At 54.9% G+C, this 23,519-nt stretch overlaps 1 protein-coding gene across 1 annotated transcript in view; it reads left to right on the top strand.

Annotated features, from left to right (window-relative positions):
• Positions 1–4,431: 4,431 nt before the first annotated feature.
• Positions 4,432–23,519, top strand: part of CHSY1 (chondroitin sulfate synthase 1) — a 56,399-nt gene continuing 37,311 nt past the window's right edge. The window contains exons 1-2 of the mRNA XM_068696176.1: positions 4,432–4,982; positions 11,765–12,260. Of these exons, the coding sequence (XP_068552277.1) occupies positions 4,684–4,982; positions 11,765–12,260 (795 nt within the window). The 5' untranslated portion in view covers positions 4,432–4,683. The remainder of the gene's footprint in view (positions 4,983–11,764; positions 12,261–23,519) is intronic.

The following is a 23,519-nucleotide window of genomic DNA, read 5'->3' on the forward strand; positions in this document are numbered from 1 at the left end:
CATCACTCAGGAAAATGCAAGGGAGCTGGAAATAGCGTGACAAAGACGAATGCTGCCGGCTGCCCAGCGAGATTTTTTCCACCATGAGTCTGTTACCTTGAATGTACGAAGTATGCTCATTTTCCAGCGTCTGGGTAGTTTTTAAAGTATCGGTTTAAGTACTGGAACATTAATAATTAACGTTTCTGGGGCACTGGCAAACTAGTTCACTTCTTTAGCTCGTGTTTTAAAATATGGTGAAGATGGTAATAGGGTAGGAGGCACATCCTGTGAATGGGGTTGTTATTGTGGGTATATCAGAGATCAAAACTGATGGGAAAAAGTGGTTGCAAAGTGGTATTTCTTCATGTAAAAAAGAGGATTGCTGGTTTGGTAGTCTGAATGTGTATCTAACCTGCTGGGGTCTGATGAGGGTGCTCCCCCCGGCCGGTTCACGTGCTAATCTCGAGTGGGACACACACAGCGAGCATCCTCAGGCTTCTGAGAGTCCTCAAGAAATGTCCTCAAGCAATCCCACGAACTGCATGCAGAATACAAAACGCTGCATAAAAGTATGCCTGCTTATGCTTGTACACAGCTATATGAGAAAAATACCTTGTCTTTTAATTTATAGCAGCAGGAATATATATAGCATCAAGTAATCATTGAAAATAAATGCTGTATTAATAGAGGAAGGCACTTAAATATGATTGAAGTACGACCTTTCTGGGCCAAACAGATTTAAAGCTTACTCTAGGCCACCAAGGGTCAGGGCAGGGTTTTACTCATGTTGGAGGAGCTAACCTGTGTTCAAGTTTTCCCTGAATTTGCCTTTTTTTCTTTTTTTTAACCCTGTAATGGAAACAGCAGCTGCCCTGTGCAAAGACAGGGGAGGGGGCAGGAACAGTGAAAGAGACATTCACACCTCTGCCGCTTTTGAACTTGGGTTTGGCATAAAAATCATTTAAAAAACGATGAGATCAGGTGAGGCACTGTAGCTGTGCCTGGGGAAGCCTGCATGGCTGGGCGCTGCCTGGAAGGACATTGGGGTGTCCAGGGCTGCTCTGTGCCACGAGGAACTGTGGCTTTTTCAACAGGTTTGTGCTGTGACCATGTTTCATTGCAGCATCCTCTAAGTCCCTGGGCAAAGCAGTCACCGAGCCCTGGCAGTACAAAGCCCAGCATAGGATCCTAGCAGGGTGTCCCCCTCCTAAACCTAAAAAATTAGGTTTATCTCTGCCTGATTTCCATGGGCATCTCAGCCCTTTGGCTGGCAGAGGGACATGTGGGCTTGCTCCCCCCTGCAGGCTGTGGGGCTGGGAGGTGGGAAAACACCGAAACAAACCCCAGGACAGCAGCGAACTGAAGCCCTGCAAGGCTGTGCAAGCCAGGCTTGGTGTCAGGCTGCTGCAGGACGTGCAGCAGTGTCCTGGAGCTGGAGAACAGCGAGGACAAAGCCTGGTCCCGGACACTGCCCTGCCTGCTCCCAACACCGTGTGGCCCCTGGGTTCTGCGAGCTCCCGCGCCTCATCGTTTCCATGTGTGCTGAAGTCGCCCGGAGCTTTCAGTTCTGATGACTAACTTCTTTTTCTTCATGGGAAGGAGCCAGCTGACAGCTCCTCAGCCCCAACCCTTCTTTTTTTTTTTTTTTTATGGCCTTTTAACCACACCAGCTCTGCCTTTTCCTGTAATTCGCAGGCCACAGTGTCTTTCCCTTGAATCAGGAGATTTTTCCTGCTGATTTGGAGCACGTTGAGAGTGAGCCTGTTCCTGCTCACGGACTTGCCACATCTTCTTTTGGAAAGGAGGAAAGGCCTCCTTAGTTTAGTTTCAACATCTGTCGGCTTGCTGAGTTTTAGGACCCGATATTCGGGCTTATTTGGGGAGAGGGGAGGAGCAGCGTTTGGGGAGGCCCCTCACCAAAAAAAGCTTTTGAAAGTAAAGGAGCCAGAGTGGCACAGGCTGAGGGGAAAGGGATCAGGGAAACAGCAGAAGGGGATTGCAGTAGTGGGGACAGGATGGGGATTTGGGGATTTCCCCCTGTGCAAGGGAAGCACTGCCCAGCACAAAGGGGTTTCGTGGTATAACTCGTTTGGGATCATTTTAACAGAAATGGACTGAGGTGGACGCTGGGTCCCACTCCCTGATCCCAAAACGAAGTTTCCAGGTGAACAACTCCGTGCTGGCTGTGTCGGAGCAAAAGCAAAGCTCCCGGCAAGCCCCAGCCCGCGGGGCTCTGCCTGCTCTGCTCTGTGCCGGTGGCAGTGGTGGCAGCGCAGCCCTGCTCCGAGCGGCACGAGGATGCTTGGCGAGCCTTTGGGGAGCCCTTCTGGGGGATCTTCACCACTCTTATCTGCCTGGCAGCAACGCAGGACTGGTGGGAAACTGCAAAGGTTTGCTGCACCCAAGCTAGTGCTGCATTTTTAACCCTTTCCCCGCGTTCTGCGGCTCTGGAAGGCAAACCATGTCAGCCTCAGAAACCCCTCCTGCCTTCGGGCTGGTGTTCGCCAGGCAGTGCTTCTCCTCCTCTCCTTCCCCAGTTTTTCTCTGCCTCCCATCTCTTCCTGTCTGGCCTTTTTTTCACTTTCCCTGCCTTCTGCCTTTTAGTTCTCGTCTGTTTCTTCCTCTTCCTATAAGCGTACGTCTCACGCGATCCTGCTGCGCTCTGCCTGTTGGTAACCGAAAGGAGACCTCCTGCTCCTTTCTGTTTGCTTGCTTGCATTTCTTCTCCGCTTCTATTTCTGTTTTATTTTTGTTTAACGCCATCAATTGTCATGGCAATCAGGTAATTCATTGCTCCTGACATCGCCAGAGTTCATCGGTGCTGACCTCAGTATCAGCCTTGCGACGTCAGAGTGCCGATAAAACCATGCAGAAGCGTTTTTTTTCATGACACACCAGCATTTATTAAACCATCGGATTGCAGTATTACCTGACGCTTCCCAGAAATGTGACACGCTATAGGAAGATTGTAAAAATCCACCGTATGTGCCCAGTTTGGCATCACTTTAGGTTGGCACAATGGTTTCTTTCACAACGGCCCTTGCTCAACAACAGACTTTCTGAGCTTGCCGTGGATGAGACCACGACATAAAGAAATGGTAAAAGATGCAAAGGGAAAGGCTGGCAACGGGAGATGCAGAACTGCAGGGGAAGTGGAAGGAACCACGCCGATAAGTGGATGGTCAGTGGGCTGGGCCAGCTGCGTTTGTTCTGCGAAGACTGCAGGCTTTTTTTGCTTGAAAATGTCAAGGGTTTGGGGCTGTTTGAAGCCGAAGCACTCTGCAGATGAAATGCACGTGGGGAGTTAGTGCAGTCAGATTAAAGAGAAGCACTTCACCCTGCCTTCCCTCTGCCGAGCAGTCCTTACGGCCTTAGGATGGAAACAGCCTGACCTATTTCTGCTAGCTTTAATTAGCAAGGTGGGAAAAGAGAACTGCCCCAGCCTTCTCCTCCCTGGGCAGGCGAACGACACGGCATGGAACGAAGCCAGGGCTGGGGCCCCACACACGGCCAGGGGATGACACCAAGGGCCTGGCTGTGGGACGGGGCCGTATGGCTGTGTCCCAGGGGTGTTTTGTGGTGTGGGGATAACTGGATCAAGCTACCCATGCTTGATCCATGAGGGTGCAGAAGGGGCAATGGAGCATTCCTGTCCCTGGCTGTCCTGCTGAAGTGTCAGCCCCAGCACTCCCCTCCCTGAGCACCCACAGTGCCACCTCAGCCACAGCACACCCTGGGTTCCCATCCTCCTCTTTTACCTCCCAGCTCCCACCCCACACCCAAAAAAAACCCAAATCCCCACAACCCATCCCCTGCTGCCCCCGGGGCTCCTCACATCCCAGGGTCTCCACACCCCCCGGCTTCCCATCCCTGTCTTTTACCTCCCAGCTCCCACCCCACACCCAAAGAAACCCCAAATCCCCACAACCCATCCCCTGCTGCACCCAGAGCTCCTCACCCCCGGGGTCTCTGCACTCCCTGGGTTCCCATCCTTCTCTTTTACCTCATAGCTCCCACCCCACACCCCAAAAACCTCCCAAATCCCCACAACCCAACCCCTTGCTGCACCCACAGCTCCTCACCCCCGGGTTCTCCGCACCCCCCGGGGTCCCATCCTTCTCTTTTACCTCACAGCTCCCACCCCACACCCAAAAACCCCCCAAAAACGCCCCAAATCCCCACAGCCCACCCTTTGCTGCACCCAGAGCTCCTCACCCCTGGGGTCCCCACACTCCCCGGCTTCCCATCTCTCTCTTTTACCTCACAGCTCCCACCCAAAACCCCCCCATATTCCCACAGCCCCCCCACCCCGGGGGTCTCCACTCCCCGCTTTCCCTCCATCCCCTCAGCGGGAGGGGGGGGGCTGGCTGCGGGCGTCCCCCCTCCACCCCGGGCGGAGCCAAGCGGCCGCGGGGCCGCACACGGCGCCTGTGCCGAGGGGCAGGACCGGGGCCGGGAGGGGAGGGGATGATGGAGGGGAGGCGGGCGCCCCCTTCCCTCCGCTTCCCGTCCCTTCCCCTTCCCCCCATGGCGGCGCTGGGCGACTCGGCGCGGCTGGCGGCGGCGGCGGTGGCCGAGGAGGAGGAGGAGGAGGAGGCGGTGGAGGCTGTGGTGGCGGAGGGGCTGTGAGGAGAGCCGCCCCCCCCCCACCACCACCACCACGCTCGGCTCCGGGGTCGCTTGGAGCCGGGCTGTGGGGGCATGGCGGGCCGCGGCCGCCGCGCCTGGCTCAGCGTCCTCTTGGGGCTGGTGCTGGGCTTCGTGCTCGCCTCTCGGCTCGTCCTGCCCCGAGCCTCCGAGCTGGCTGCGGCGGCTCGGCCCCGCCGTGCCCGCCCGCTGGGCTGCCGCCCGCCGCCCCCTCCCCTCGCCGCTGCCGCCGCCGCCGCCGTCGCTGCCGCCTCCCAGCCTCGCCGCCCCGGCCCGCAGGCTCGGAGCTTTCTCTTCGTGGGGGTGATGACGGCGCAGAAGTACCTGAGGAGCCGCGCCGTGGCTGCCCACCGGTGAGGAGAGGGGACGAAGCGGGGGAGGTTTTGGGAAAAGGGGGTTTACCACCCCCCCCCCCCCCACCGCCATCACCACCTTGGGATGGGGCGCCCTGAGGATGGATGGACGGACAGGCGTGTTGTTGAGGGGTGGCTCCGTTTTTGGTCTCGGGGGACCGTGGTGGTGGTCGCTGAGGGGTTTGGGGATGGCCAAACGCTCGCCTCGCTGTGCCCGGCACGGGCAAAGCGCTGCCGCCCTCCCCTTCCCAAATGGGGAGCTGTGGAAGCGCGCACAAGGCCGGCCGCCCTTCCCAAAAAGACCTATTGCTTCTTCCCTCCCAAAGGCAGCCATCTCCCATTCCGAAACCAGCCACAATAATACATAACAGGCTCAAAAATAAAAGTTTGGGGGCTGCCGGATAGGGAGCTGGATAAAAAATCCCCCCCCTAACCCCGCGCCCAGGCGAGGAGATGGAGCCCCAGCAAAATGCGCCTGGGAACAAAGGGGGAAGCCGCTCGCTGCCTCCGCTTGCGGCTGTGCCAGGTGGAGCCGGCTCAGGAACCCTCTCCTGGTGGCCGTGTTGGGGTTAGGGAATGATTTGTGCCCTGTATGGTGTGCCTCAGACCCCGGTGATGGAGGTGACGGTGTAGGGACGGGGCTTCAGCCCTCAGCCTCGGCGCCTGGCGTGCCGGAGACGTGGCCCTGCCGAAATAACGCCCCTTGCTCCGGGAGGCCGGAGGAGTTGGGAGCTGAAAATGTCAGCCCGGCTCTGAGCAGGCCACAGGGGCTGCAGGGCCTCCTAAAACATCCCCTCGGTGCCTGTGCTGGAGGAAAGGTTTCTCCATCGCCTCCCTGCCCCGCTGGGCAACGCGTGGCCCCGCTGGCCGGGCAGGGCGCGATGGACGGGGGCTGTCTCCTCCTGGGAAGGGGCAGCTCTTGGCATCAGCACCAAAACTCCGCCAAATTGCTTAATTTGGGCAATCCGCAGCGTATTGTGCACCAAAGAGGGCCGTAATGGAGACTTAATGCCTTCTTTCGGCAGCAGACCTGTAATTAAGTTACAGAGGGCGTGTGACGGATCCTTTGAAAGGGGTGAAGGAATGCGTTTCTTCAGGGTTCTGTCTTTTTCTTCCCCGTGTGGGATGGAGCACTTTGGATTGCAAATCCCACGAGGAGCCCTGCGATGCCCATTTACATCGGGGAAGGCTGGAGTCACGCTGGGACATCCCCCACCAGGTCCTGTGGCAGAGCCAGCGGTCTAGCAGCAACCCAATTTTGGGGCAGGAATCCCCAAAAGGATGGTGATCACGGCATTGTCCGGAGACGGGTGTTAGTCCTGGATGTTTTCTCGTGCTGGTGCGGGAAGGGCTCTCCCACCTGGATTTGCCTGTGCTTGCAGGAGAGCTCCGAGCCAGATCTGCAGCGTCTGTGCACGAATAAAACAGTTAAAGATGCAGCTTGGCGGGTCGGGCTCCTTCAGCCCCGGGAAGGAGGGCTGAGCATCACTTTTTATTGTGCTTCTCTTTTTGGTTTAACCTCCAGAGGGGCTGTCAGCTCTGGGAAGGGCCGAATGGGGAGAGCTGGGAGCGTTGCGGTAGGGCTGAGGGCGTTTTTCTCCCCGCTGCTGGCAAAAGAAACGAGCTAATGTCCTGGTGACAGGAAGGCATCTTCGGGGGAAGGTGGGGAGGGGGAAGAGGAAGACGAACCTGAAATCCTAAATGGCTTTTGATTGCCATGAAGCGCTGGGGCAGACAATCGCTGGGATTACCACACTGACAAAGCATCCTGGGGAGCTGAATCGCTGGCACAGCGAGCCAAACGGGAAGCTGCTCGCAAGGCTTTCCCGGGGTGGCAGCGTGTGCAGGGCCTTGATACCGCTGAAAGGAATTAGGGATTCAGGGGCTGAATGCCTCCGCGCTGCCGCGGCTCAAAGGCCATTGACGGGCAGAGCTAAAAGGGGCCGGAGCGGAAAGCATTCGCTGCTCCTCGCTGCTGTGAATCCCGATAGGGTCTAACAAGAGGGGAAGCAATCCACTTCCTGAACATCAATCACGAGCCAAATGACCACTGCAAGGCAAAGCGGGCCCGCTGGATTTCCAGGAGCCGCCGGCCCTTTGAAACAGTCGGGCTTTTGTGCTCTGCGAGGCAGAGAAATAAGCTTCAGATCTCCAGGTTTTGGTGTTTTTTTTTTCTTTTTTTGCAGGGCGGATTCGTAGCTTCGGTGATTGCATCTGACAGCCAGGTTAGAGGAGCTTCCCTTCGAGCAGGCCGGCAAAATGCGGCCTCAGAAACAGCAGTGTCACATCAAAGGGCGTGAAATAGCCAGGAAAAGAGCAGTGCAGGAAGGAGTTAAAGGACGGCCGGGGTTCAGGGAAAGTGCAGCACTGCGTGCTAATGGCTTTGCAGTTGAGGGGAGTTGTCCTGAAAGAGCTGCAGGAAGGAGAGGCAGTCAGGGCTAAGCACTCTCCCTGCAAGATTTAAGCCTGCTGTCTGAAGAACAGAAATATCGAGCCGTTAACCCTTTTTTCTTTCCCTTTTTTTTAGCGTTTTCCATAGCAACTAGATTTCCAGGGAAACCCGACAGGAGAGCAGTGCGAATGCTGCTGATGGCCGGGTGTCAGAGGTTGGGACACGGCGTGAGTGCCCCGTGTCCCTGCAGGAGCAGAGCCGTGGCGTTTCCCAGGTTGGGTATTATCTGGCTAAGCCCACTCCAGCTGCTGCCGGCGCATAATGCAAACCACATTTCGATGCTTTTTTTTTTTTTTTTCTCAATTCAGAGCCCAGAGCTGGCGGCTGTGGGGTTTTCTGGTCACTAGCGAGGTGGGAAGGTGGATTGTGGGGTGTGCATTCACATCTCCTGGGAGAATTCACGTGCAATGGCTTTAAATATCGTGATGGAGCGATGCTCAGCTTATCAGCAGTGCCACAGGAAAATTCCTGCTCCTGTGTCATCCAGCACAAATATGACATACCTGGGCTATCCTAGCAGGAAACGGGATTTTTTCCTAAAATTTCGGAGAATGTTCATGGGACAGAAGGACACAAATCAAGTAGGATCGACTGGTGCACGGGGATGTGGAGATATTAAGTTGTCCGCAGGGGATGGATCCCTTTCTGTCCCTTCTTCCACAAGGAAAATCCATGCATACCCAGGGACAGAAACCTGGCATCTCATTAATTCAAAGGACTTTAAGGAGCTGTGGAAGCTGCTTAGGTTCTCTGTTAAATCCCCCTGTAGCAAATCTTGGTGGAAAGGTGGGACCTGGGTTCCTGTAGAACAATTGTGCAAAGTTAGCACTAATTGAACATAAAGTTTGCTGAAATGTGTGTCTGAGAAGGAAGTCCTGTAGGTCCCTTATCTTGCTGATAACGATTTCCGTCAGGTTAATTACACAACATGACCATTTCTGCAAACTCAAAACGATTTCTCTGGTCACAGCTAAGTTCCCAAACTGCGCGGACAAAAGCAGAACGCATTTTTCTGTAATTGTCTCTAATTCGGGGTCTCTACAAAGGGGGCACTGTCTGCGCGAGGTAGCAGGCTGTTTCTGCCAAGTCTGCGGAGCTGAGGATAAAGCAAGGTAACTCAAATAAATAATAAACGCTGCGGAAACCGAAGAGACAACGTTCCAGATCTGTGCTGCTCCAAGCTGTGCTTTTATGGCTTACTTTTAAACGAAGAAATTACGACAGCACTCAGAAGCTACAGTAGTGGTCACTTTTTATAACACGTGCATATATTTTTTAGAGCCATCTTTGTGCACACAGTTTTCTGTACCGCACGGATACCTGTAAGAGCTCTCTCAAAGTCTTTGCCTCCAGTTTGCTGGTGATTTGCTCAGATTAAGGAGCACGTGGGATATCCCAGCTGTTACCCGGCCAGTTGAGGGATGATAAAATTGACTCGTTAGCCAACCACACTGGAGCAGTCCCAACGTCCTCTGCTGAGAGGTTTCTTCTAAGGAAGCGTTGCCTAATTTTTATGTCTACATGCTTGCTTAAATTGCATTTTCATTCCTCTTCTCGCTGCTGGCTTCTCGTTTGTTGGAGTGCTGTGCCTGGTGTGCTGAGAGAAAGCAGGTCGCACATGGCACGCGTGTTTCCAGCGCTGCTCCTAGGCAGGTAACAGAGAGCCTTGCTGTCCTGATTCATGCACATCCTCCCGTTTAACCGAGCAGACTCAGATTACACCAAGGAGATAAGCCTGGGAGCTGCCTGGTTTTGAAATGACCGGCGCAGTGCATGTATTGGCTGTGTTCACAACCTGATATTTTGCTCTGGACAGAGTCGAGCACGGCAGGACCTGAAGCTGGCCGAGGCCACCAGCGGTGACCACAGGGGAGGTGATCCCTGCAGGAGCCTGGTGGCAGCGACACCAGGGCTGCAATTCCTTAAAACAACCGAGGAGGACCCAGGAATCCACAGGGGGGTTGGGAGGATGCCAGGTTTCTCTTAAAATATTTTATTTTTTTATTACTATCATCAAAGGTGGAATTAATTTGCAGATACGTTCTGCAAATCTTCCCTTGGAGAAGCCTTTGACCAGAAGAGCGATATCAGGTGGTGCTTGGAGAGCAGGGCTCTGTCAAGGAGCCCAGCAGGTCAGGTTGCTGCCCATAACCTGAGACAGGGAACCGAGCTAAAGACGGGAGGGCTGGCAAGAAATTCAGCCGGTAACACGTGGATCTGCGCAATCACTCATGGCCGAGCCAGGTCTGCCTCTTTGCAGTGTCAGAGACAGCAATTAAAAGCAGCTTTGATCCAAATCCATCCCTACATTTACCAGTCCTTGGTCCTGGTGGTGGCTGGGGCCAGAAGGATGTGCTTGCAGCGACCTTAAAATCTGCGGTTCTTCTTTCCCTAGGTGCAGTAACATTTCCTGAACAAGTTGTTCTTTTTGTATTCTTTCCCCAAAAAGGGGATGCACGAGGCAGCGAGCTGTGGCTTGGGCACGAGGAGCAGCCCACAGCAGTGCTGCTCCTGGGGTTATTTCGGCGCTGGGCTCCTGTTTTAGCCTGAAACTGAACCGTGGACAGGGCCCAAGAAATGATGGGGCCAAACTGGCCCTGGGCCAAGGGGCTTGAGGCAACGGGAGGGCTGGAAATGAAATCTGCCAGGGTTTGTGGACGTCCATGAGTTTTGTTCCCCCTGCGGTGAATGGGGGCTCTGTCCCGGCGATGCTCCAGGGGGTCCCCAGGGGAGGGGAGCTGGGGAGAGAGCTGGGAGGAAATTTAAACCGGGAACCTACAGAGGAGGGGAGGCAAATAAATACATAAATAAAAGTGAGGGCTGCTCCCGGAGAGCCCCGAAAAGCCCTAAAACTTGGGCTGGCAGAAGACATCCCACCTTGCCTGTGGCTCCCAGCCCTTATGCAGGCAGATCTCAGGGTATCGAGAGCATTAAAAACGAGGGATTGAAATGGGAAAGCACCAAGAACCGGCTTTTTGGGGAGGAAGCCTGTAAATTTAGATCATGCATTGCTTTGGAAAGAACATTTTTCCACGTAGCCTTTTCATCCAAACCCCACTATTTGTATGCAAGGGGGGGGGGGGTGATCAAAATAAGCAGCGAAACTTTGTCTTGTTTTAGAAGGGGCACTTTTCAGTGTTTTAGCAGAACGTAGCCATAAGCAGGAGCACCACGTGTTAATTACATCACCGATGATTAAAGGCCTCATCACCTCTGTTGGGAAGTCACAGGGATGTTTCCATTGACTTCACCGTGTGCTCCTGTGGGACGTCGGGACCTCAACTTTTCCAGCGGAGCACTACCCCGATGAGTAAGAGATGCAGAAGACAAAGCTTTCGGAGTAATTATATGGCATTCGTTACACTGAGCTGGAGCTGTTCAGGTGTCAGAGTTGATGTTCAGTCCCGATTAAATGCTTCAGCATTTCCCAGGCAAACCCAAGGTTTCATTCTTTGGAAATATTTCTAGATTTCCACCTCGGCGCGGCAGCTAACTCTGTCGAGTTTTGAATTGCACGTGGGTTGCACTGCCCAAAATCTGCTCTGCTTTTGGCCAGGAAGCCGTGCTGGGAGGCATCTGGTGAAAGCGACAGTGATGCATGGAGGTGCTGTGTCCTTCACCTCCAGAGGGCTTCCACGTCGGGCTCTGAATGCAGATGAGACTGAGCAAAGTCACCAAACCTAACTAGAAAATATTCTCCCCTACGGGGTTATGGTTACTGGGATTCTCCGGTGGCTGCAAACATCCAGGAGCATTTCCCAAAGCCTTGCAGCACCCGGAGAAGCCGCCCTTTGCTTGCTTTCCCACAGGATCCTGGCTCTTGACAAGTTCACGTGAAATTTAGTGGCTGTTTGCTCCTTGGAAGTCAGTACTCCTGAATGGGTATTTGAGCTTTGGGGGTGCTTAGGAGAGGTGTGGAGGGGGATATGATGCCGAAGAGCTCACAGAGAAGCTTTTGAGGCATTAAATCCATTTGTATGAGTCGTTGGCCTGTCTTGGTTCCCTTTGCTGTTAGACCAACACCAAGTACGTGTAAGAAACCCTGCCCACCCCTCCTGACCCGCTCTTACTGTATTCTTTTTTACAGCTACAGCTGCAAAAGCAGTGCTCAGGTGCTTGCCCTCATCAGATTTTTTTGCGTGTTAAGCCAGTTGCTCGGGGTGCAGTGTGAGTGTCCTTGTTTGCATGGCAAAAAAACAACCCTTGGAGGCGTTCAAAAAAGAAAATTTGTGAAGCAGATGAGGCGCAGCTCCGCGTTACCTCTGCTGGGTAGCTCTCTCTGCCTCCGTTTGCATGCTCAATTCGCTCTTGTTGTCTTTTTGCCACCTAGAACCTGGTCCAAAACCATTCCTGGCAAGGTTGAGTTCTTCTCCAGCGAGGGCTCGGACACCTCCATTCCCATCCCCATCGTGCCGCTGCCCGGCGTGGATGACTCTTACCCTCCCCAGAAGAAATCGTTCATGATGCTCAAGTACATGCATGACCACTACCTGGACAAATACGAATGGTTCATGAGAGCCGACGACGACGTTTACATCAAAGGGGACAAACTGGAGAACTTCCTGAGGAGTCTGAACAGCAGCGAGCCCCTTTTCCTTGGCCAGACCGGCCTGGGCACCACGGAGGAGATGGGGAAGCTGGCGCTGGAACCGGGCGAGAATTTCTGCATGGGGGGCCCCGGGGTGATCATGAGCCGGGAGGTGCTGCGCAGGATGGTGCCCCACATCGGCGAGTGCCTGCGGGAGATGTACACCACCCACGAGGACGTGGAGGTGGGGAGATGCGTGCGGAGGTTCGCGGGCGTGCAGTGCGTCTGGTCCTACGAGGTAAGGACGAGGGGGGCGGCGAGCGAGGGGGGCGTTTTGGGGGAGGGAGAGGCTGGCAGAAGTGGCTCCGGGGCTTTGCCACCTGATGGTCCCATCATACATGAGCTCAGAAGCAAGGAGGGAAGCATTTAGGCACGCCGGGGTGGTGGGAGGGACGTTGGGTGCTCGTAATGGGTATCTCCAGCTAGACACAAAGGGAACAAACCGAAATCCAAGCGGCCACAGGTTCCTGTGGTTCTGCCTGCTCGAGCCGTCCTTATTTAGCCGGTTGTGTCCCAGTGTCAGTGTGGAAAATCGAGGCTCCCGGTGCCCTGTGGCTTGCCGTGGATCAAACGTGCTCCTCTGCACCCTCTGAAGCGAGCCCTGGGTGTTTCCAGACCGTCTGATCGAAAACACCTGCGGGGCTCGAGCTGCGCTTCCTAGCGCTACTCCCAGGCAAAACACTGAGGGTTTCGCTGAGAAAGGAGAGAGGAGGAGAGAGCAGGGGAGAGAGCAAGCAGTTTATTGTTTTATGCCAGCATTTACAGCCAGCAGAAAGCTGCTTTGTGCGATGTGGTAAGGAAAGGAGATGCTCCTGCCTGCGTCGGCTGTCGGTCCTGAAGGCTTGCTGGGCTACCAGCACCTGGGCTCTGCTGAGGCTGGCACAGACCCCTTGAGGTCAATCCGACCACGTTTGGGCTTGAAATAACTAAAGATAACACACAGCTGCGCTAGGAATAATACCTGACAGAGTGAGGCTGGGCTTCTCCTCAAAATCAGTTTCGTTTGATCAGCCTATGGTCAGTTATTGGATGAATTGCGCCCGATATTTTATTTAAGATACAGCAGTAGCCGTGCGAAATAACACAGCTGCCCTTACAGGTGTGGTAGGAGAAGCTGGGGGTAAAAGCGACGTTTTCCATGCCTGGTACGTCCCCAAATGTCAACCAACAGGCGGCTGAGAGCGCGGTGCAAGGTGTTTGGTTTCAGCTTCTGGTGCAGCACCGAGCTGATCTGCCCCAGGGCACGGCGCCCTTCACAGCTCCCACCACGGCTGTTCTCGCCGTGGGCGCTGTGCCCGGAGGCATTTTACTCATCTCCACGACTGTCACTGCCCCCTTTCTCTGACTTCGGGAGCCCACAATGTCCTCACTGTGCTGCTCATCTCCACCGCCTCGTTCCCTGGGGTTGTGCCCGAGCGCGGCTCCAGTCCCCGCTCTGTCTCTCTCTGCTCTCAGCAGTCTGCCTCAAAACCCTTTTTTCCCCCTTTTCCTGTGTTCCTGTCGCTTCGCTGCTCTCCGTGGTGCCTTGCGGAGCACTTCATTAGCAGCACTGCTCATTTCAGGGCTCGTGAGGGTTTGTTCGTGCTCTTCCTGCTGTTGGGAGCTTTTCAGTAAGCACAGCAGAGGGAATGGACACCGCGATTCTTCGGGCTTCCTGCTTCACCCTGCCCCAAAAGAGATGCCAGAAAAACAGCAGGCAGGTTTGGGGGGAGCTCAAACTCTGTGTCCACAGCACATCAGGAGCGGCGGATGGATTTTAGGCTCCTGGAGCCAGGCTTGTGGCTGTGGCCCTACAGGAGATGGGTCAGGGATGAGACATAGCTCCGAAAATGCTCTGTATGGCGAGGGGTTCTCATTGTGAAAACAAAACCGAGGCTGCCTGACAGATAGCTCCAAAACTCAGCCCTCTGCAGAGGGGAGCAGCCAGAGCTGTGGGCTTTGTGCAGCACGCTGGGAGAAAAAGCCATAAAAAAAGAAAAAAAATGGAGCTGTGAAATATTTGAGGGAGCTTCATGGTCTGAGGCAATGCAGAGCGCCGGCCGTTCTCCTGCAGGGGAGGAAAGGCTTGTGCTGAGCCCGCTAGGAAGTGACTCTGCACTTGTAGGGAATGTTGGTGTTCTGGACATCTGGTGCTTTTCCTTAGCAGCACTTTACACGTTTAAAGCCTCCTTCGTTTAAAGCCTCCTTCCTTCCTAGCCCACCCCAGGGGTGCTGGAGGTGCGCTGTGCCCTGCCTGCCTGCCCCGAGGCCGCCTTTCAGCACTGTCCCAGCCTCTGGTTTGTCATTTAAACAGTCCCAGCGTGTTCATGGTCTGCTTTCATTCCGAGTTCAGTGTTTCCTTTAAACATACCCGAGTTCTGGACCTGTTGCTCTGCAGCTCGGTGTTATTCTGATCTTGTTCCTATTGTTTCAAGGCGCAGCGTTCGATATCCTGAGCCTCTGGGTGTTGGCCGGGGGAGAAGCAGGGTGGTGGTGACTGCGGGTACCGGGGGGCTCCTGGGAGGAGGGTGGGTTCAAATTAGCATTTTGGGAGGTCTTTTATCTGCGGTAATTGAGGATAATTGCTGCTCTGAGATCCACTGAGGTTAGGAGAGCCCTTAACGTGCACCTCGGATCCGCCAAGTACGTCGGCAGCACCGGGACGTGCTGCTTCTGGAAGGGACCCTCCCTGAGCAAAGCCTGGAGAGACCGAAATACCTGCCCGATGTGACAGGCAGGCTGTGGCTGCGAGGTACAGCCACGGGGCTCTAATTTTAGAGGTGGTGTTTGCTCAGGAGCAGGGCAGAGAGGTCACAGGAGGGAGCAGCCGGGGTTGGCGAAGCCAAGCTGTGGGCTGGGAGGGTTCGGGATCGGAGGAGAGACCTCAGATCTGCGCCCAGGTCCTGACCGAGCTCTTTCACTTCAGAAAATAATCACCTATCAGAGGAGCAAATATTTCAGAGGGGAAAAACTGACTTGGCACCGCTAGGTCGCCGCTGCCTGACCTCTGAACTCAGGCTGGTGAAGGCTTTTTGGTTGCTGTGGGGATCGAGACCTGCCCTGCATCGAGCTCCGAGGTCCCTTGAGCCTGGATCTCGGTGACTTTGTGCCAGCCCTGGCTTTGAGAGGGGCAGGCTGCCTGATTCGGGCTTCCCTGCGCCTTGTGAGCTGTGGGTGCAGCTTGGGACTGACCAATTTTTGTGAGCACAGGGGCAGGGAGCGTGCTTCTGGCCAGCTGGATGACTGGAAGCAGTGCCTGCGCTGGGGGCTGCGTGATGCTGTAGTGCAGACACCGAGGAGGCTTCCCCCATGAAGCCAGGAAGCAGAAGTAGTGTTTTTTTTCCCCATTATTGGCTTTTTGAGGTGCTAGGAACCGGGACCCGTCAGCCTGCCGCGTTAGGTGGCTGTCTGGCTTAGCTCTTAGCCTGAGGACAAGCCACCAAAGGCTAATCCACCCTGGCACGGCAGGATGAAGGCCCCGGTGTAATACCTCATCATCCCACTTGCTTAATTAAGACTCACGGAAGGTGTGTGTGGCTGTGAGTTCGTTCAGCCCAGCAGCCGTGGGGACAGGAGGGAGGAGAATCGGAGCCCAGAAGCTTCCCCAGAGGATTTTTCCCTCCTGAGCTGCAGCAGAGCTGCCCCGACCCTGCAGGCTGGGTGCCTGCCTTATGTCCCGCCGGCGCCGTGAGGCACAGCGGGAGGAGAAAATCCTTCCTCTGCCCTCAGGAGCTCGCCGACGACTTTGTGCTGTAATCCCGGAGCCGTGGGCGAATCCCACCTGCCTGGAGACCTTGAAAGGGCACCGGGGAAATTCAGCCCCCGTTGCCCTTTTCAGCCCCCGGCTGCTCTTAACCCAGCGGTGCCGCCTCCAGCTCCGGTGCTTCCAGCTCTGGCTGCACTGTGCTTGGTGTTTGGGGGAATACTTAGTGTTTTTTTTTAATTAAAGCGATTAAATTATTGCAAAGAAACACAAGGTGGATCTATTAAATGGATGGGTAGGATGGGTGTTGGTACGATACCTATCCAGAGCTGCTCCAGACACTGCTTGCAGCCAGCCGTGTGGCATCAACCTGCTTGGGAGGCTTTTCTTAATGCTTTTTGGGGGAAATAACACCCCGTGGGCAGCCCCTTCCTGCTGCAGTCACAGGTCTGCTGCTGGGGCAGCTCTCAAAACCAGGGCAATCCCCGTCTCAGCCCAGGAACTGCTGGTTCCTCTTCTCTTTCCACATTTTCTCCTCCAAAAGCCACCGTCGGTGCCGCCGAGGCGTGCAACGAGGCTCAGCATCGGCTGTGGGATGGCTGCTGCTTTTGGGGTGGCCCTGGAGAAGGTGCAGGAGGGCAGCCTGTGGGTTTCACCCCGGTGTCTGATGGCTCTGCGGGTGACGTGTGCCATTCTCCTGTGCCCTGTGCCGCAGGAGGATTAATTGCTCAGCATCTGCCTAACCTCATTTCCTGCAGAAACCTCCCCGCCGAAGACCTGCTGCTGTTGTTTCGCCTTCTAAACCCACCCGATTCGGGGAAAAAAGCACTCGGTTCTACTTTGCTTGGGCTGTTGCACTGTCCTTAATTGATGGCTGAAGTGCTTACAAGACGTTAGCTCTAATTTCCTGTGTGAAAAGCTTATCGGGGCTCCTGGCGGTGCCAACTTTCGTGGTTATCAGCTGGAGCCCTCTTAAAATCTTGCCAGAAATCCTGCTTGCCTGTAGGGTGGGGATTATCTTCCAACACAACGACCTCGATGTGGCACCCAGAGGTTGGGAACGGAACTGGGAGGGCCGGGGGGGGACTGACCGGTGACGATTTCTTCCAACCTGACCTTTTGGGTGGGAAGCGTGGTTGGGATCCCTTCAGAACCCAAAGTTCGGGGCTGGTTAGCTTCAAAACCCCACTCCTGAAAGTGGATTTCTGCTGCTGCCCTCAGTGAAAGCACGGCAGGCGTCAGCGATGGTCTCAGCCACGTCTTGAGCAAGTCCAAAATCTCGCTGCAGAGACCACGCAGCACGGGCAGGGTCGTGCCCACTGCATCGAAACTCCATCCAAGGCCCCGGGGTTAATCCTCCCTGCTGAATGGCTTTGGGGAGCTCCAGCTGAGAGCAGTATTTTTGTTCCTGGAAGCTGCCTTCGGAAGCATCTGGCACTCTTTGGGGATTAAGCACAGGTTCTTAGGCAGAGGTTAGGATTAGCAAGGCAGGGAGCAGGAGCCCGGTTTGGGCGCAGGCACAGTTCATTGGAAAGCAGGACAAGGGTAGCAAAAGAGCTGCTTGGGGGTCCCGTTGGGCTCCTCTCCTCTTCTCCCTGCTGGCACAAGGAGGGAAACACAGCGAGGAAACACCAAGAAACCCCAACCATGGACTGCGACCACGCTCAGCCCTCGTGGCGAGGTGGCTCGGAGAGGCACGAGGCTGGTGGTGGAAGCTCCTCAGCTCGGTGCCACCAGTGAGGAAAGGGCACCGAGAGTCACAGCGGAGCATTAACGAAGGTTCCTCTGCTCGTAAGCCTTCAATGGGCTTAATTACTTGGCAGTGACTTCTTGAAACCTTATTTGAATTGAAGCTAAATGTTTTGGCTGGTTGTGTCACCGCTGTATTAGCGAGGAATGCAGGAGAGAGTGCTAGTTTGGATTAACTGAGCTGCCTTAATCCTTCGTAGCCGTGCTTTGTAATGTGTTACTGTCTTACAGGGAGAGAAAACATTTGCCCGTGAGACAGCAGAGCTCCCTCCTCAGCGTTTCTGCGTAAGGCAAATGTTCTTTGTCCTTAATAAGGACCAGGAAAGTTCTCAGTAAGCGGGCGTCCAGAATTAATGCTCGTCGTGCACGAGTGCCGGATGGCCAACTGTCTGCATCTCAGCTCTGACATTTTATAAACCTCTTTCCCACAACGCTCCTCCATTTATGGGTGGGTTGGAAGCCTGACCCCATTTTTCAGTGGTTTCTTACAGCCTTCAGCCCCGATGCTTCCCTAGTAATGGCCTCGTTGGCCTGCAGTGCCTCCAGCATCCAGCACGCACACCTCGCGTGTTCACCGTCCAGGTCAGCAGAAGTTTTGTGTGAGCACGCGTATCTCTGCTGCCCTGACAAGGGGGAAATTTGTTTAACCTTCTCACAGATGATTTGTCAAGAAGCCTCACCCTTACCTTGCCTTACGTGTTTGTTTAACCTTATCACAGCTTACTGAGCTGACACCCTCGGTTTTATATCCTCCTGCTGAAGGCACTTCCTAACATCTTTGGCCAAGGGGAACTTCATTAAAGACAAAAAAACAAACCAAAACCCAACCAAGAGAGAATAGTGGGTTTCATCCTCACAAAGCAGCAGGGCTTTCGCCTCCCTGCGAATATTACTGAGCTGTGACTTCTCCAGGTGTTGAGCAGAGCGATTTTTCTTTGATTTTTCCACATAATTCTCCCCTTTCTCTGGCTCTTTGGCGTTGAAACCGTGCCGCAACCTCTGCGAGAGCCCCCTGCAGCCGTGTGTCACCTCGCTGCTGTGTTGTGACGGGCCCAGCTGGCAGCAGAGCCACCTCCGATGGCGTGGGATAACGTGAGCAGCCCAGCCCTGACGTCTGCCGCTGGTATCCTCAGTGCTTCCTCAGGGGGAGAAAGCGTCCACGTGGCTCCTTATCTATTCCGGGCCAAAAACAACAAAGAACGAGCCTGGTCTCGGGGCAGGGAACTGGGGTGAAGGTGAAAAGGATACAAGGGTACGAGGCAGGAGATGGGGGCCCGAGCTCTTGGATGGTGGGGACAGCACCGCGGGGACGCACCACGGGGACGGATCCCCGCTGACCCACAGCTCTGCCCACCTGGTGCCACGCAGCACGGGCTTGGTGCAGGAGGAAGATGAGAGGTAAGGGCAGTGTCACCTCTGTGCCACCACATCACAGCCCCCCACAGGGCTCTGCAGGTCGTGTCTGCATCCCACCATCTGCCCTCGCGGCTCCTGGGGCGGAGGAAGCGTGGAAGCGCGCGGCCCCGCTCGCTGGGCTAGGTGGTCGGGGACAGAAAAAGCCTTGTTCCCCGCCAGCCGGCACAAAGGCTCCTTTGTAGGCGCTTGGTTTACGCCTGCCGAGGTGCCTCAGCCTGCTCGCGGTGGCTCCTGCTGGAGGTATGCAGGCGCTGGGGCTGCAGCGGACAGGGGGGTGTTGTTCGCCCGCTGCCTCCCCGTCCTGCTGAGGGCAGGGAGCTGCTGGGGATGGAGCAGAGCCCCGGGGGCTGTCCCTGTGGAAACAGCACCCGAATCCTCCCCTCACGCACCTGGGGACAGACCTGGCCTGAAGCACAGCCTGCACCCTCCTTTGGCTTTTAGGCATCTTCCCGGTTTGCCATCTCCTGCCTCCAGTGTTTGGTTTTCTTTGCCTTTTTTTTTTTTTTAACCCCCCCCAGGCTAGCTGACAGCCCTGCAGTTCCGTTCCCAAATAGCATTCTCATGCTGTCACCGCTGGCTTTGGGACTCCAAGGAGAGCCTGGGTGGAAAAACAGCCTCTCATCGAATCACCAAGAGATGGGTCTCATGGGATGAAGGAAGAGCACACAGGAGGGACGTGCCCTGTTCCCCATTAAGCTCTTTGCCTTCCACATTTTCTTGTCCTCCAGCAGCGTGGGTAAATATTGAAAACTGGAAGCTGAACGTGGCAAAAGGGGACATGGGGCAGGTCTGGGGTACGAGCCACCGCCGGGTCGGTGTCCCTCGAGAGCAGCAGCTCTGCCCCGGGGACGTGTGCCCACACTTGCTCTGCCCTCTGGGCACCGTGGTGCTCTCGCTGAAGGTCTCTTGGGCTTTGAAGACACTCGAAGCTTTCCGCGGCCTCTCTCACAAGCAGCTGAGAAATGACTTTTCCACTTCATTTCAGACTGGCTGTCGTTCTCAGGCGAGCTCAGAGCAGCGCGGTTTTGACCTCGCTGGCAGGGAAAACGCAGAGGAACCAGATTTCCCAGGACGTTGAGGGAGGATTCTTAGGTCTCGAACCCTGTGCTTCGGCATCAAAGCTCCTGCAAAGCTTCCCGTGCCCCTCGGTGGAAGGAGAGCTCTGCACGGCACGGGGTTATCCCCAGGCACCGGAGGAGGAACCGTCAGGGCAAGGTGGGGAGTCCAGGAGGTCCTGGCCCGGCGTCCTGCAGCCAAACCACACCTTCCCCCCCCTCCTGCCCCAGTCACTTCAATTAAAATTCCACCGTCAGGGCCAGAGCGAGGGGAGGCAGGAGCAGACTTGTTTTTGGGAGGGAGGGCTGAATTTTCTGCCGGAATGGGCCTTTTCTCAGGGTGAGCTCAGGAAATGCTCCCCCACCGCCATCTCCTCCACCAGCTCGGTGCAGGAAAGCCACAGGTAGAAGTTGCAAAAAATTAATCAGCATCGTCTGCTTCGGTTCCCAGAGGGCATCAAAGGGTGAAGGAATTGAGGAGCCCTGCGGGGACAAAGCCATGGTTCTCCAGCAGCATTTCTGAACCACAGCCCAGGGCAAATTGAAGGCAATTTGTTAATGAAGATTGGGGGAGCTGAGCAAGAGGAGATCCCCCCTGGTACAGGGAGCAGCGTGCAGGGATGGGGAGCAACCTCCTGGAGGTGAAAGGTGGCGAAAACAAAGAGAGCCAGAGCGAAACCCAGGGGGGTCGTGGCGTGGAGGAGTCCGAGCAATTCCAAATATTCTAAACAGAGGTCCCACGGGCAGAGATACGAGGGAACCAAATTCCTCTGGCGTTTGCAATATCGGGCTGGCTGAAGGAGATGCTCTTGTGCAATCTCTGCAGGATGGCTTCTGAGCAAAGGGGAGGACAGGGATGCGCTTTCAGAAAGGAAATCGGTCTCCAAAAAAAAAAAAAAAAAAGAAGCAAACAGCAAAATGTTACAAGGTGTGAGTTGGGGAACAACCTGCTGTTTGCCCTGGCTCTCGCTGTGACACGGCTCTGAGCATCAGAGCCGGATATCGTATCTGATGGGCCACACTCATCGCCTTGTTTCCAGGCGTAGAGCTCCCCTGCGTCTGTCTCCCTTAGGCGAGGAGGAAAACCTGCCAAGAAAGCAATGCTCTCCGAGGCTCAGCTGCTTTGGCACGCCTGCAGAACCATCCTGCCCTAAAGGGATGCTGCAGGGACGTGTTCTGGCGTGGCAGCCGAGCCTGGTGGCCAGCACGGATGAAGCCCGGAGCAGCCTGCGTCGTAGCAGGTATCATTTCATGCCTCGTTACTGTGCTAAGCAGTCAGCTCTCCGTTCAGAAACCAGGTCTGAAAGTGACTTCTGAGAGCGTGTTTTCTGCCTGGCCAAGCAGAGGGTGTGCAGTTGGATTTTGTTTTTTCTCCGGTAGCCAACATAACGTCACTCACTGGTGGCCTTTGTGCCTGTGTCTCTTTGTGTGCTGGGGCAAAGCAGCCGTGTCCAGCTCGGGGTCGGTGCCAGGTTCATCAATATGATGATTATACGCAGAAGAAAGGAGCTGCAGTGGTGTTTCAGTGGTAAATAAGAGGGAAATATGGCCATCTCTTAATATTCTGGTTGGGCTGCCCTGGTTGCTGTGCACTGTGCTGGAAAGTCCCCCTTTTTCTTGTAACCCTGTGTGCTCATGAGCTCCGTGGTTGGCTAAAATAACTGCTCCCAGCCTCGTGTGTGCTGGGCTGTACCAGAACCGCTGTCAAATACTCCAGACCCCATTCCTGAGCATTGCTACCTGGACCACGCTGTCATGGTTTTCTTTATTTTCAAATCCTGAGAGTCGCTGCAGTCCTTTCCACGCCAGCCTTTGGGAAGCGGCCCGCAGCTATAACTTTGCAACTTGGAAACACCGCTGCAGCCTCAGCCCTGCGCCTGCTCCAGACAATAATGAGTGCTGGAAGCTAAACCAAGCCCATTGATATGGTGATGATCAGCACTTTCCTCTTTCTGATTAACATTCAACCTGTGTCTTCTATAAGGTTTCCAGCAAGCCGTGGGATTGTCCGTTCCTCTTCCATCCAGCTGCCCCGTGGATTCGAGCCCATCCTGGTCGCTGGCGCCGTGTCCTGGTAGGGCAGTGTCCCTGGTGGCCTGGGATGCAGTTTTGGTGATAAATACGGTCAGTTTTGGGGTTGTTTTCACTTCCCCACAGTGGCCCTGCGACAGGCTGCCAGCAGTCTTGCAGGAAATGCAGAGGGCTGAGAGCTGCAGCCCTGGCTTGGGAAAGCTCCGGGGCCAGGAGATTTTGGGAGAGGCTCGGTAAAACGGGTCTTTGGGGAGCAGTAAGCGAGCCAGAACAGACACAGATATTTTTAACGGGGTTTTAACGTAAATCTAATGCAGTTTAGGCAAGCAGCCTGGTAAAGGGAACTCAGCCGTGCCGGGATGGCAGCCCTCCCGGGTGTAAGGCACAGCGAGGGAAACTCAGATATCTCAGGGATTAGGGGGTCTGTAAGAGCTGAAGGTGAAGGAAAATGGAAAGGCCCACGGAGGGCACTGGGGCATGACCACCCGTGGGTTTTGAGTTCCAAACCCGAGCTGTTGGCAGCACACAGGGCTTCGGCTGGTGGGCAAATCCAAATCCCAGCATGGAAATGAGGAGACCAGGGGCAAAATAGCATAAGAGGGGGCTAACCCGAGCTTTATTCCACTCTGCAGTGCAATAACCTTGGTCGATGCAGCTCTGTTGTAGCTCTCACCCACCCAGCAAGCTGCTGGAGGGACCTGCTGGCAGCACCTCGGCTTCCTCCATCAGCACAGCTCGGGATGAGGGCTTTTTCCTTGCCTTTTCTTTCTCTTTTTTAAACCAATTTCTAGGAAATGCAAGATGAAGTGGTCCTTGTTTGGCCCCTCCCCAGCAGACACTTTATCACGCCAGCACAGAGGCAGACTTGTTGCTTGCTGCAGCCGCTGCTGCCTTCACAGCCGGGGAGAGCCGGGCTGCGAGCTCCCCTGAAGCCCTCCAGTGCTAAACCTGCTGCTATCTGAAATCTGGATTTCAGGGGAAATCCTTGTGGCAGAAGGATTTCAGGTTTATTAATTGCTCTAATTTCTCTACTGAGTGAAAGAGGTCTTAAATCATTCCGATAGTGAGGAGTCAGGTCCAGGTGAATTTATATTTAATGAGATAACATTATAATGAAAGAGAACGTTTTAGCTGTACAGAAATGTCTTAGTAAATGCCTTTCACAGGCCTAAAATGGAGTAAAGATTTTTTTTCCTCTTTGCATTTTTCCTTTTTTTTTTCTTCCCCCTCTGGGCAGAACCTTGCTGAACACGTCTGGACAGTGAAATGCTCTTTTGTAGGGATGAACTCATGAGCTCCGAGGTTACATTTGCTCTGTAAGGTGTTTGCACACAATAAAGCACTTTTATCCGTGACATTTACTGCATTACAGCTGCTGGCTTTAAAAATAGCAGTTCGGGAAGGCTTCGTTTCACGTGAAGTGTGCGTGCCCTGAGCTTCCTCTTCAAAATGTCAGTGCCACTTAACGCCTTCCTCGCTACAGCTGCCCATCCCTTCCCAGGGGTGCTGTGTGGGGTGTCTGGGGGTGCTGTGTGGGGTGTCTGGGGGTGCTGTGTGGGGTAAT

The sequence above is a fragment of the Anas acuta genome, chromosome 12, assembly GCF_963932015.1.
Source record: "Anas acuta chromosome 12, bAnaAcu1.1, whole genome shotgun sequence".
In the NCBI taxonomy this organism is placed as follows: domain Eukaryota; kingdom Metazoa; phylum Chordata; class Aves; order Anseriformes; family Anatidae; genus Anas; species Anas acuta.